Genomic DNA, 12,557 nt, shown 5'->3' on the forward strand with positions numbered 1-12,557 from the left:
GCAGCGGCCAGGCTGTCTCTGTGTCCTCTGTCTGACTTCCCCTTGTTCTGTCTCATGCCTAGATTTTCTCCAAAGGAGCATCCAGTGCTCGCCCTGCCAGGAGCCCCGGCCCAGTTCCCCGTCCTGGAGGAGCACAGGCCGCTCCAGAAGTACATGGTGTGGTCAGACGAGATGGTGAGGACGGGAGAGGCCCACATCCGCACCCACCTCATCCGGCCCTACGTGGGCATTCACCTGCGCATTGGCTCCGACTGGGTAATTTCTCCCTTCCTGTCAGGGCTGGCTTGGACATGTCCCTGCTTAGGGCCCATGCCTGTGGGTGTTGAACCCTGAACCCACTGCACCAAGTGTCAGCCAGGGCAGAGAGGTCTCACTCAGCCAAGTCCATGGGGACTCGATCCTGCCTTAGACACATGAGAATTGTGGCTCCAAAGTGTTTCCTTGCCAGCCCTCATTTTAACAATTGCCATTTTCGTCCTTCTTTTGCAGATGGATAAATAAACATCAAGCTAGACTCTAAGTCAGGCAGCAAGCCAGAGAGAGACCCACAGCCCAGGAGTCCTGTGGTCCAGCTCAGTGTTTAGCCAGTAGACTCTTTGTTGAAAAACAGGCTCTGGAGATTGGGTGGGGCTCCCAAGAAAAGAAGATGTCATTCTCCAAATTCGGAGGCTGCTTAAATGTGCAGAAACCTCATTAGATTATCTTCTGTGTAAAAATAACAAGAAAAATGTAGACAATCTCCTTAATTTACATAAGAAGATATATGTATGTATGTACGTATGTTAGAAATGCTCACTGTTGAAGACTTTAAAAATAATGCAAAGGATAGAAATTAGATCAAAATTCACTCAGAGTCAATCGAGAAGGTTGACCCTTGAACAACATGGGTTTAAACCGTGTGGGTCCCCTAACATGCTGACGAGGTTTTACAGTGAGGTGCTGTATGTGGGTTTTCTTTTCCTTGTGATTTTCTTAGTAACTTTTTCTTGTTTCTAGCTTCCTTTATTGTAAGAATATAGTATGAGATACATATACAGAATATGTGTTCATCGACTGTTTATGTTATCAGTAAGGCTTTTGGTCTACAATAGGCTGTTAGTAGCTAAGTTTTGGGAAAGTAAAAAATTATATGCAGGTTTTTGACTACATGGGGTAGGGGATGGCAGCCCCTATATAGGCCCTGTGTTGTTCAAGGTCAACTGTAGTCACACATTTATGCAATTGTCTCCCTTCCTGCCTTGACTCCCTTCCTGCCTTCCTTCTATAAAGAAAAGAGCCAGGCTCAGAATATCTTGGCCCAGAATATCTTGTGAGTGGTTTCAGCCAAACATTTAAGAAACAGTTTCCACCTATACATGCTTAGAACATAAAAAGATGTAAGATGCTATTTTGTATAAAGCTAGCATGACACTAAACCAAACTAAGATAAGGTCAGTTCAGAAGAGTAGAGCTCATTCTCACAAACACAGATCCTAAGTAGAATATCAGCAGGTAAACTCCAATAACATATTAAAGAGCATACGACATAAGAAAACTTTATCCCAGGAGTGAAATGAAATTCACTCTATTAGCACCCAAAGAGGAAAAATCATATAATCATCTCAACAGAGGCCAAGAAAGCATTCGATAAAAGTCAACGCTCATTCATGATTTGGAAAAAAAAAAACCAACCTCTTAACCAACTGGGAATTGAAGGGACCCACCTTAACTTGATAAAGCCTATCTCTCTGAAACCCACAGCAAACATGTACTTCACGGGAACTATCAGCAGTATTCCCACTGAAGTCAGAAATCAGATAAGGCTGCCCATTATCACCACCACAGTTCAGAATTCTACTGGAGGTCACAGATAATACAGTAAGACTAAGAAAAAAATATTTCATAAAAAGCCAATATGCCACTACACAGAAACAGCCACTGTTACTGTCCTGATATATTTCCCTCTTCCCTCAATACTTTTGTAAAAAACATAGTTGAGCTTTTGGATAGGTTTTTCCACTTAGTGGCTCTTGCTTCTGGGGTCCCAGGCCAGCTGCTGTCTTGAACCCTGTCCCCCCACGACCCCACAGAAGAACGCCTGTGCCATGCTGAAGGACGGGACGGCGGGCTCGCACTTCATGGCCTCCCCGCAGTGTGTGGGCTCTAGCCGCAGCACGGCCGCCCCTCTCACCGCGACGATGTGCCTGCCTGACCTGAAGGAGATCAGACGGGCTGTGCAGCTCTGGGTGGGCGCGCTGAGCGCCCGGTCGGTCTACATCGCCACGGACTCTGAGAGTTATGCGCCTGAGATCCAAGAGCTCTTCAAAGGGAAGGTGTGTGTGGTCCCAGCGGGGGCGGAGGGGGAAGGGAATCGAAGAAAGCTCCAGGGTGGTCCCACCGCTCCCTCTACATGCTTCATGTCCTCCCGACACTTAGCCGTGCACTTCTGCTCCGGTTCCCATCCTTCCTTCCAACCCCGGCCCCAACACCTTGGCACATTCTCTCCAGTTTTCCCTGCACTCTTGTAGCTAATGTGTCCCTACTGGAGCTGTCACAGCATTTTATCGCATCTGCTCTGGGGGCACTGTCTAGTCTTCATGAGGCCAGGAACACAGCCCGCTTCCCAAGAGTTGGGGCTCCTTAAAGGCAGAGTCCAAGGCTGACTCACTGCCGTATTCCTCAGCATCTGGGGGCCTTGCCATCACCAATGTCTAGGTCAGAGCCTAACAACGGTAGACGCTCAGTAACTGTCGAGTAAGGACGTAAAGAGTGGGCCCTTGGGAGAAATCCAGTGTAGCAGAGATTAAGGGCCTAGACTCTGGAGCCAGAGAACGTGGGCGCTACTCACTGTGCCGTCTTGTGCAAGTGACTTGAGCTCTCTCTGCTTCTGTTTCCTCTTCTGTACAGTCGGATGGGAGCAGTCCTATCTTATTGGGTGGTTGTGAAGATCAGATATGAAGGAACTAAAACAGTTCCAGGACAAAACAAGTCCTCATTAATGTTAACAGTCACCGATAGTAGGAGTAGGTGATTGAAGAATAAAGGGAAGGCTCTTTTGTCCTTAGTAAATGCTTCAGGAAGTGGTGAATAGTAAATATTCAGTGTGTGAATAAAGAGTGGATGTGTTTGGTACTGTATCAGTGGACAGTAGGTAATAAGTATGTATCGATAAAATGACTGAATTCATGGTAAGCATTCAGTAAGATTTTGTAGAGTGAATGAAAGCCCTAAATGCTTGCACAGACCTTTAAGGGTTTGCTTTCTAGCTGTGCGAACCCTTGGCTTTACGTGAGGGGCCCCTTCTCCCTTTTACCCCAGACACGGGCTGGAAGCCCTGACTTGTAGAGAAGGAGTTGAAGCCGTGCATGCTGGCCTCCCTCCCACCCACCCACTCTATAGAAGACCATCACAGCTGGGAGCCCTCGGGACTCCTCTGATCGAGCCCCTGCTATAGCTGAAGAAACCAAAGCCCCAAGAAGGGATAGAATTTACCCAAGAAGTCTCAGAGCTAATTATAGTGGGCATGACACAGAGCGGGTAAGTTTCAGAGCGTGGGCGGAATTGCTCGGGGATTTTGGCCATGATTAAACTGGTATTATTTCTTTGCTACCATCCACATAGCAGGATGATGATTTTTGTTACGTCAGAAATCTCTGTGTGACAGCAAAGCACTTTCAGCCCCAGCTCTACCCACACCCCCACCTCTGTACTAAGTTGAAGCATTTGGAGAGTCCCAGGGAGTTTTTTTGTGAGTTTTTAGAGTTGATATATTTGTTACACCTTGAGCCTCTTGTCATTTTCTATTTCCTGTTCCTGTGCCACTGTTCTTACCCTTCCCTGTTCCTCAGCCCCTTTCTCCATGGGTTCAGAGCCCACCCTTGCTCCTCATTTAAGCTGGGGCCCTGCTGGGCTGGGGATACTGATAAGTAAGATACTGATAAGTAAGCCCTGTAAAGCTCCCAGTCTAGACTCAGGAAAAGAGACTTTGCACAGAACTCTAATATATGCTGCAGGAGAGCTCCAGGAGCTCGAGTAGGGGCAGGGCCTCACTCATTCACTTGTCCGGTCAGTAGATGTTTATTGAGGCAGCCCCAGCCAGCAGTGACCAGAAGAATGCCACAGCCCCAACCCCATCAGGTGCAGGGGACAGATATTAATCAGAGTGGAAACGACAAACTGAGATGTGTGCTCCAAAGTAAAGGAACCTTGTTTTGGGAGAATGCGGAGCAGAGGACTCTGACCTAGATCGGGGTCCACAGAGGTGAGACTGGAGCTGCAGAGTCAGGGTTAAGTAAGAACCAGACAAAAAGCTAAGCACCCTGAACAGAGGGGGAGTGCATGCAAAGGTCCTGAGGCAGGAGGCAGCCTAGTGAGTAGTGGCTGGAGCTCAAGAGGAGATGGGGAGAATATGAGAGGTGGAGAGGTGACTTGAACAGGGCTTTGTAGGCCCCATTCAAGACTTGTCATCCTCATCTGAAGAGCAGTAGGGCACCATTTAAGAGCATTCAGCTTAGGGTGCCTGGGTGGCTCAGTCAGTTAAGTGTCTGCCTTTGGCTCAGGTCATGATCCCAGGGTCCTGGGATCAAGCCCCACGTAGGGCTCCCTGCTCATCAGGGAGCCTGCTTCTCCCTCCCTCTGCCTTTCCCCAGCCTCCGGGCAATACTGCTGCCAGAATGCCTGACCCCATGTCTTAATGCTCTCTGCCCCGACTTTTGTGTCTGTCACTTCTGCACGAGGGTGGGCGGGAAGCTGAGACTTGGCTGCAGGCCTTGGCAGAACTGGTCACCGCCCTGGTGAAAACGTTCTGCCTTTCCTCCTGCAGGTTAAGGTGGTGAGCCTGAAGCCTGAAGTGGCCCAGATCGACCTATACATCCTTGGCCAAGCTGACCACTTTATTGGCAACTGTGTCTCCTCCTTCACTGCCTTCGTGAAGCGGGAACGGGACCTCCAGGGGAGGCCGTCTTCTTTCTTCGGCATGGACAAGCCCCCTCAGCTGCGGGATGAGTTCTGATCCTGGCTGGAGCAATCGCCAGTCTGAGCTGGTCCCGCTTGCCAGGCCTGGCAGCCAGCAGTGTTTGCAGCATTGATTCCCAAGAGTATAAGCTCTTCTGTTCCCCTGCCAGAGACAGAAGAGCACAGGGACTTCTGGAGGAGAAGGACTCCATCTCCCAGGGCACAGGGCTTTCAGGCTCCTGGAGCCAGAGCATCTCCCCTCCCCGTGTGCCTCCTGCTGCTTCTGGGAATTTCGCACACTGCCAAAGCAGTCCAGCCTGTCTTTTGGTCTGCCCTATTCTGAGCAGGGCGGAGGGGCTAATCTCTTCAGCAATTTTTTATAGAGAGAGAAACAGATTCTCATAGTTTTGATATAAGATCATGATTACCCAAGAACTCTCCCTCATTTTTTAAAAATTAGTGACTTTCATTAGCATAGATACCTAAAGTGACCTTGAATGAGGATGAGGCCATGGTGGAGTGGTTGTAATGACCCTTTTTCCAGATGACCCAAAGTAGCTTTTAGACCAGGCCAGAGTCATCTCCCCGGCCTGGCCAGAGCCATTGTCAGCCTGTCTTCGAGGCCATGTCCAGGGTTCGGGGCATGAGCACTTGTCTCCACTGTAAACACTATGCAAATAGAAGTTAGTGATCAGGATACTGTGCAGCGATCCGCTCCAGCAGACACTGAGTCCTGCCCCCACAGCACGTTCCAAGCAAGGAGCAAGTGCTGTCGAGCCCGACCATCGTGGTATTGCTGTCAGAGTCTCCTAGTGGCTGGTGACCTGCCACAAACCTGGCTCCGTTGAGATCTTGGAGCGCCGGGGGCCAGGGCTGGATGGCCTGGTGGCATCCTTCTGAAGGCTGCCCTACCCCCTTTCATGTGTCTCCCAAGGGGCCTGGTTATAGAATTTTACCATTAAGTTGCTGTCCAAGGCCTGTCCCCCCAGCCTCCCTCCTGGGCCTGGAGCCCTCAGGCTGTATTCTCACTAGGGCATGTATGCTAAGCCTCTGACCAGATGGGAGTTGCCCCTGACCCAGAAGCCATCAGATTCCCAGTCTGCCCCTTCCCATCCAGTGGAATCTCTGCCAACCCCATGAGGCTTAAGTCATGATTTTCTCTGTCTCTCAGATGCTAGAGTTGTGATAATCCATGACTCCTAAGAGTCTGTGGTGTTTTGGCCTTGTGGTTCTGAAATTCATGTCAAACACCTGCTGGTCTCTTCCCTACCATGTGGCTTCCCTTGGCCTTCGATCCTAGGAATGTGGAAGAAACTGATGAGAGCCAGTTCCAGAGCTCCACGCAGGGCTTCCCCCTCAGATTATCTTTGGGAAGAAACACTGTCTCTGTCGAGGCCGACCGGGCCAGTGGTTGCAGAGCAACAAGGATCTCAAACACTAAAGGTGGCATTTGCTGCTTAGACCTGTTGCCCTACTTGAGGCGGAGAAACTGGAGAAAGGGCTTTTGTGTTTTCCCTCTTGGGAAAGCAGTAGAATGTTCTAAATCCTGGGTGGACTCTGAGAGATAGCTTGTCTGTCCAGACTTGTTCACGAGCTTCGTTCAGAGGTGTAGGAGCCTATGCACCCCTGGCTCCATGGGGTCGTTGGGCAGGAGGGGCTCACTGGCTGCTTTTGTTGGCTGAATTCATTTGCTGATCACAGGCTCACACTAGGCACATGCTTTAGAGTCTGGGGCTCTAACGGGCCGTCCAGACTACTTTGATTAGCATCGGCAGGGGTAACAGCTGTGTTTCTGGACAAGAGGGTGCCGGGATTGTAGTCAGATTCAGTTGTGTTCCATAGGTAAGCACTTTGCTCCTCTTTGACCCAGTTGCCTCACCTATGAAAATGGTGATAAAACCGACAGGGTTGTTGAAAGGCTCCCATCAGATAAAGCAGGTGGAAGAGCGCTTCGTAAACTGGAAAGAGCCAAAAGCACGTACATGGCTGCTGATTAATTTGACGGCCTCTTGTCACACACCTACTCTGTGCCCGGCACTGTGCTTGTTAGGTGCTTTATGGGAACTGAGTCCCGACTCCAGCCCTGGGGAGTAGGAGCTGTTAATATCTTTCTCCTTCTGCACAGGGAAAAACGAACGCTCAGAAAATTCTCGTAATTTTCTCAAGGCCACATAGCTGGCAATGGTAAGCCAGCATCTGACCTCCCAAAGCCATTACCGTTAGTTGCACACCTTACTGCCACCAGTTCACAGGATGCACTGTGTAGACCTCAGGTGGGAGAACCATCAGCCACTTTAGTTCCTACTGGGCTCCTGCTACGTATGGGTCTGTCACTGCCAGGAGGTTTGGGGGAAGGAGAATCACCCAGGAAAGAAAGCCCGCGTGAAGCTTACAGTTCTTTTGGGTAGTTATTTAGTCCACGATTCTTTCATTCAAATTTGCTGTGTGCACGGCTCCATGCTAGGTACGAGGATTCAGCAGAGAATCAGACAGAAAGCCTTTGTTCTCAAGGGATTTGTATTGTAGTAAGTATAGGACACAAGGAACAAATGTATCAGGGAAGGTATTGACTAACTGCTAAGAAGAAAAATAAAGGGTATGGGGGAGTTGAGAGAGGGAGCAATGCTGTTTTGGATGAGGAGTTCAGGTAAGGCCTCTCTGAAGAGTCACCAGGAGGAAGGAAGGGGCCACTCATTCAGATACCTGGAGGCAGCACATTCCAGGCAGAGGAAACAGCAGGTGCAAAGGTCCTGAAGCTGGAGTGAGTGAGTGAAACATGGCAGGGAAGCCAGCATGGTTGGAGTAGCCAGAGCAGGCAAGGTCCCATATCCTGGAGGGCAGTAGTAAAGGCAAGACTTTTATTGGGACAAATGGGAAGCCTTTGCAGGATTCTAAGTGGAGGAGGGTCATGATCTGTTTACACTTTGAAGGACCCCCCAGCTGCCACATGGAAAAGAGATGGGAGGGGTAGAAGCGGGGAGACCAGTGCAGGGCTGATGGAGGGGTGCAGGCCGGACGGTGGGGCTCGGGCAAAGATCATTGCATTGAGTGGGAAGTGGGCAGATTCTGGATATATAAAATTATTTTTAAAGTTCACACTTTTTATTTTTTTAAGATGTTATTTTTAAGTAATCTCTACACCCTACGTGGGGCTCAAACTTAGAATCCCGAGATCAAGAGGCAAATGTTCTGACTGAGCCAGCCAGGCGCCCCATTAAATTTCAATCTTTTTTTAAAGATAGGAGTCTTTGTATAGTTTTGATCATGCAGTGTATACAATTTAATGTCGTCTTTTTCACTTAATAGTATATCACCTTTTCCGTGTTGGTACATGGCCTGAGTAAATATTTTTAATGACAAGATTCCTTTGAGGAGTGTCCCACAGTTTATTGTCCTATTAGGAGAACTTAGTATGTTCCAAATTTTTCACTGTTATTATTTGAATAATATTTTTTTGCACATTTTTTCCTGTATCTAAAATGTTCATTAAGATAAATTCCCAGAAATGGATTTTAGGTCAAAGACGTAAAGATAAAAAAAATTTATTATGAAAAAAATTCAAATCTGCATAAAAATTGTGAAAATAAAGTGAACTCCCAGCTTCAACAATCCTCAACATTTTACCAGTCTTGTTTCATTTATCTCTCCACCCCTAAGTCCACATGCTACAGTCTTTTAAAGAAAATCTGAATGTTTTAAAAGAAGCGCCAATAGAATTTGCTGACCCACTGAATGGAAGCTAGGAGGGAAACAGGGAAATCCAGGATGCTCTAAGGTTTAGGGCCCAAGCAATGGGAGGGAGTTGTCCCCGACTTGCAGACTTTGAAGGTGGGCCACCTTCCTCCAAGTTCCAGGTGCTAATGGTGGTCCAAGCAGTGTTTCTCAGAGGTGGTCTCCAGAGGTTCCTTGGAAAGCTGGTTGACAAGGCAGATTCCAGGGACATCCCCCCCCACCCCGGAGAATCAGAATGTTTTGTAGGTAGTGCCCAGGTATCTGCACCTTTTTTTTTTTTAATTTGATTTTTTTATTTGAGAGAGAGAGAGCAAGCAGGGGGAGGGGCAGAGGGAGAGGGACAAGCAGACTACGCTGAGCCGGGAGCCTGACACGCAGCTCGATCTCAAGACTCTGAGATCACAACCTGAGCCAAAATCAAGAGTCAGACGCTTAACCAACTGAGCCTCCCAGGCACCCCCCAGGTATCTGCGTCTTAAGAAGTACCTACAAGTGATTTTGATTCTCGGTGGCCCAAGACCTCCTTATCTGGTGGCCCTCAGACCACTAGATTACCTGGGGCAGCTTGTTAGAAATGGAGACTCCCGGGCCCCACCCCAGACCTGCTGAGTCAGAAACCCTGGGAATGTGGCCCAGGAATATTTTAACGATCTCTCCAGGAGCTAAAGTTTGAGCAACGCTGCAGAAGGATGTGGGGATTATGCACTGCGATCAGCCAGCAAGCATTCCTGGAGGGCCTTCTCTGCAGGCCCCTCCCTGGCAAGCCTTGAAGCTTCCACCAACACTCGCGGGATAGCTCTAGGTACCTGGTAGTGTTCAGTTTGGTTTGTAACATTTTTTTCTCTTACTGTGCTTCAGGGGAAATGTAGAACTAGACAGAATTTGATTTAATGGATTTCACTGTTTTAGGATGGGACCAATTTTATATAAGTAAAACAATGGGAATTACATTTTTAAAAGATGAAGTAACTACTGGTAGAGGCAGCTTGCAGATTAGGCAGAAATGGAGAAGCTGGTATTCAAAGGAACCAAAGCTCAGAAACGCTGTCCGGATACGTCATAGATCCTTCAGAAACACACAACAGAGGGGAGAGAAAGGGAGGAAAGAAAAAAGAAGAAAGGAGAGAAGGGATAGAGGGAGGAAGGAAGAGGTGAGCTCTCATTTCCGTGTTCCAACCACTTCAGAAAAGCTTGGTGAATAATAAGATTTCCCTGGCCCGAAATAAAGATCCCTTTTCCTCGTCAGTTTTTCTCTCTTTCGTTAGTGGAGTTGACAGAAAAAAAAAAGAAAAAAACATAGCCTGAAGGCAAATCCTGCACTCTGGATTATGTTGTCAGAATTAATTCATATTATTACTTGAAACCTGGTTCATTTCAGGGTTGAGGCGTTTACCCTGAAATAACATTATTTAAGGACAAGCAGGTTTGGTTTGTTTTTTCGTCTAATCCTTTATTGATCATCAGCTCAGGACACCAGGCCCAACCAGGTAAACAGCAGTATGGAGAGGGACAAAAGGCATTCCCCAGAAACCGCCTCCTTCCCCAAGTACAGTGACTCAGCAGAAGTGGGGAACAATGGCCCACCCAGGGGTGGCGGAGGAGGAGCCTGGGAGGATGCCCCATCCCTCTCTGAAATCCCCCCCCCCCCCCCCCCCATTGGAAGGGGGGTATTTCCCTTTCTAACAATGTGCACGATGTTTTAGGAGGACAGGGCACTAGCAAAAAGAGAGAATTATCTTTTTGTTTTCTCAGTCCTGCTAACAATGCCAAAGAGAAAGTCTCAGTTCGATGCCAGCATGTCATTAATTTCTCTACCATTTGCTAATAATCTGTCCTGGTAACAGAGAGCAGACCTCAGAGTCAGACATTAGTTAGCCTGAATTTAGCGACACTGTTTTGCTTTCATTATATTTGTGTTGGAGATGCTTTGTATTGCGTTTGTTTTTTCATTTACAGATGTGGTTTACAGTTTCCTTCTAAGAAATGTATTTAGTTTACAAAAAGCAAGTTGATTTAGAGAAATATATTAAGTAAAGGATGTGGTGTGGATTATGAAGATGAAATCTGGGAAACTCACTCAGCCTCATCTCTCTGCTAGACCCTGAAGACCCTCAGAACAAGACCCAGGAGGCTGTCAGAGGTAGGGAGCAAGTACTGAAATTACTGTAAGAGAGAAACTCTACTGTGCATTCATACTCCACTTGCCCTTCACATCTCCACACTGTTGTCTAGGCTTTCTCTTTGCTTATATCATACTCATTAGTGTTTCAAGATCTTACATTAAGAAATTTTCCCCTCCTGAGCGGCCATAGCACCTTGAAATTGTAGTAATAACCAATATGTATCGTTTACCACTTGCCAGGCTGTGTTGAAACACTTTATATAAGCTAAACCATCTAGTTCACTGAATAACCCTGTGAAGTTGGTCCTCCTGTCATCTCCATTTTACAGATAAAGGCACCGAGGCACAGAGAAGTGAAGCAACTAGCTCAAGGACACACAGCTTACGAGTGGCAGAACTAGGACTTGAATGCTGGAAGTAGGAGGTAAGAGCCAGTGTCCTTAACCCCTGTGCTAGGCTGCCTCTCAGGTCACTTATCTGAGGACATTTGTTTGTTGGTTTCCCCAGCTAGCCTGGAGCTTCCCCAAGAGCAGGGACCATGCCTGATGTATCTCCCTATACCAGCACCTGACCTGGTACATGGCTTTGAAGAGTGCCCACCACATATGGGTTGAATGAATGAAACGCAGAGAAAGTGGTCTGGGAAGCTGCGATGACTTCTGACCTCGTGCAAGATTCATGGAGAAGGCTGGAGTGGCGTTGAATGATGGATGTGTTATCAACAGGTGCCCATACGAAAGAGGAAAAGGAATTCTGGATGGAGGAAACCATGCGAGCAGAGGTACAAATAGGGGACCACAGTTTGTCAAGGGCAAGCAAATAGGCGGTGGTAGAAAGGGGCTTTTCAGGGTTCACTGAGGGGCCACCTGAGCCCTTTATGAGTAAAGGGGTCCCCCTGGTGCCCTTGAGGGCAGTGCCAAAAGTCAGAGCCCTGGCTGTGTCAGTTATTCAAAAATTTTATTGAAAGTAAATTCCTGCTCAAGGTAAAACATTGAAAAAGTACGAAAGAATATACCTGTAGAGTGAAAAATAAATGTCTGCTCTAGCCCAGAACGCTCCCCAGAGGCAAACGCTGTACGCCTTCCAGAAACTTTTCATGCTGTCTCTAGAAATACAGCCATGTGTATATCCTGTAAAAAAAAAAAAAAAAAAAGAAAAGGAAAGACCCACAAAATCATACTGTCTGGCTTTTGCCTTTTTCACATAACACCCTTAGAATTTGTTCAATATCAGATATGCAGCTCTTTTTCATTCTTCTTACGCTCCTCCTAATATTCCACAATGTGAATGGACTATCATGCATGTAGCCTGTTCTGAGATGTTTACGTTTGATGTTTTGGCCTTTGTGAGCAAAGCTGCAGTGAACAGGCACCGTTTCCCATGTGGGCAAACACATCAGTAGGGTATGTTTCTGGCACTGGAATTTGTGGGTGAGATGCCTCAGCTTGTCTTCACAGGATTGTTTGGGTGTCCTCACAACACTGGCTGGCTTCCCCCAGAGTGAGTGCTTCAAGAGACCAAGACAGAAGCTGCAATAGTTTTTATGATCTGACCTCTTAAATCATACCTGTCACTTCTGCCACTTTTATTGGTCACACAAGCCAGCCCTCTTCATTGTGACAGGTCCACACAAGGGCAGACATATGAGGAGGTGAGGATCATTGTGGGCCATCTTGAAGCCTGATGACCACAAGTTCGTTTGTTATTTTAAGATTTTATTTATTATTTGAGAGAGAGAGCAGTGGGAGGGGCAGAGGGAGAGGGAGAAGCA

At 47.6% G+C, this 12,557-nt stretch overlaps 1 protein-coding gene across 4 annotated transcripts in view; it reads left to right on the forward strand.

Annotated features, from left to right (window-relative positions):
- The window catches only part of POFUT1 (protein O-fucosyltransferase 1), a 29,542-nt gene extending 16,985 nt beyond the window's left edge, over nt 1-12,557 (forward strand). Inside the window, exons 5-9 of one of the 4 annotated variants that reach the window (XM_040638144.1) lie at nt 63-255; nt 2,028-2,312; nt 10,763-10,804; nt 11,116-11,210; nt 11,294-12,557. In XM_040638144.1, the coding sequence (XP_040494078.1) occupies nt 63-255; nt 2,028-2,312; nt 10,763-10,804; nt 11,116-11,187 (592 nt within the window). In that variant the 3' untranslated portion in view covers nt 11,188-11,210; nt 11,294-12,557. Of the gene's footprint in view, nt 1-62; nt 256-2,027; nt 2,313-4,801; nt 8,549-10,620; nt 10,805-11,115; nt 11,214-11,293 lie in introns of those variants that run through there. The other 3 variants (XR_005836915.1, XM_040638142.1, XM_040638143.1) reach the window with 3 other exon arrangements.

This window comes from Ursus maritimus, unplaced genomic scaffold (assembly GCF_017311325.1).
Source record: "Ursus maritimus isolate PB19 unplaced genomic scaffold, ASM1731132v1 scaffold_22, whole genome shotgun sequence".
NCBI lineage: Eukaryota > Metazoa > Chordata > Mammalia > Carnivora > Ursidae > Ursus > Ursus maritimus.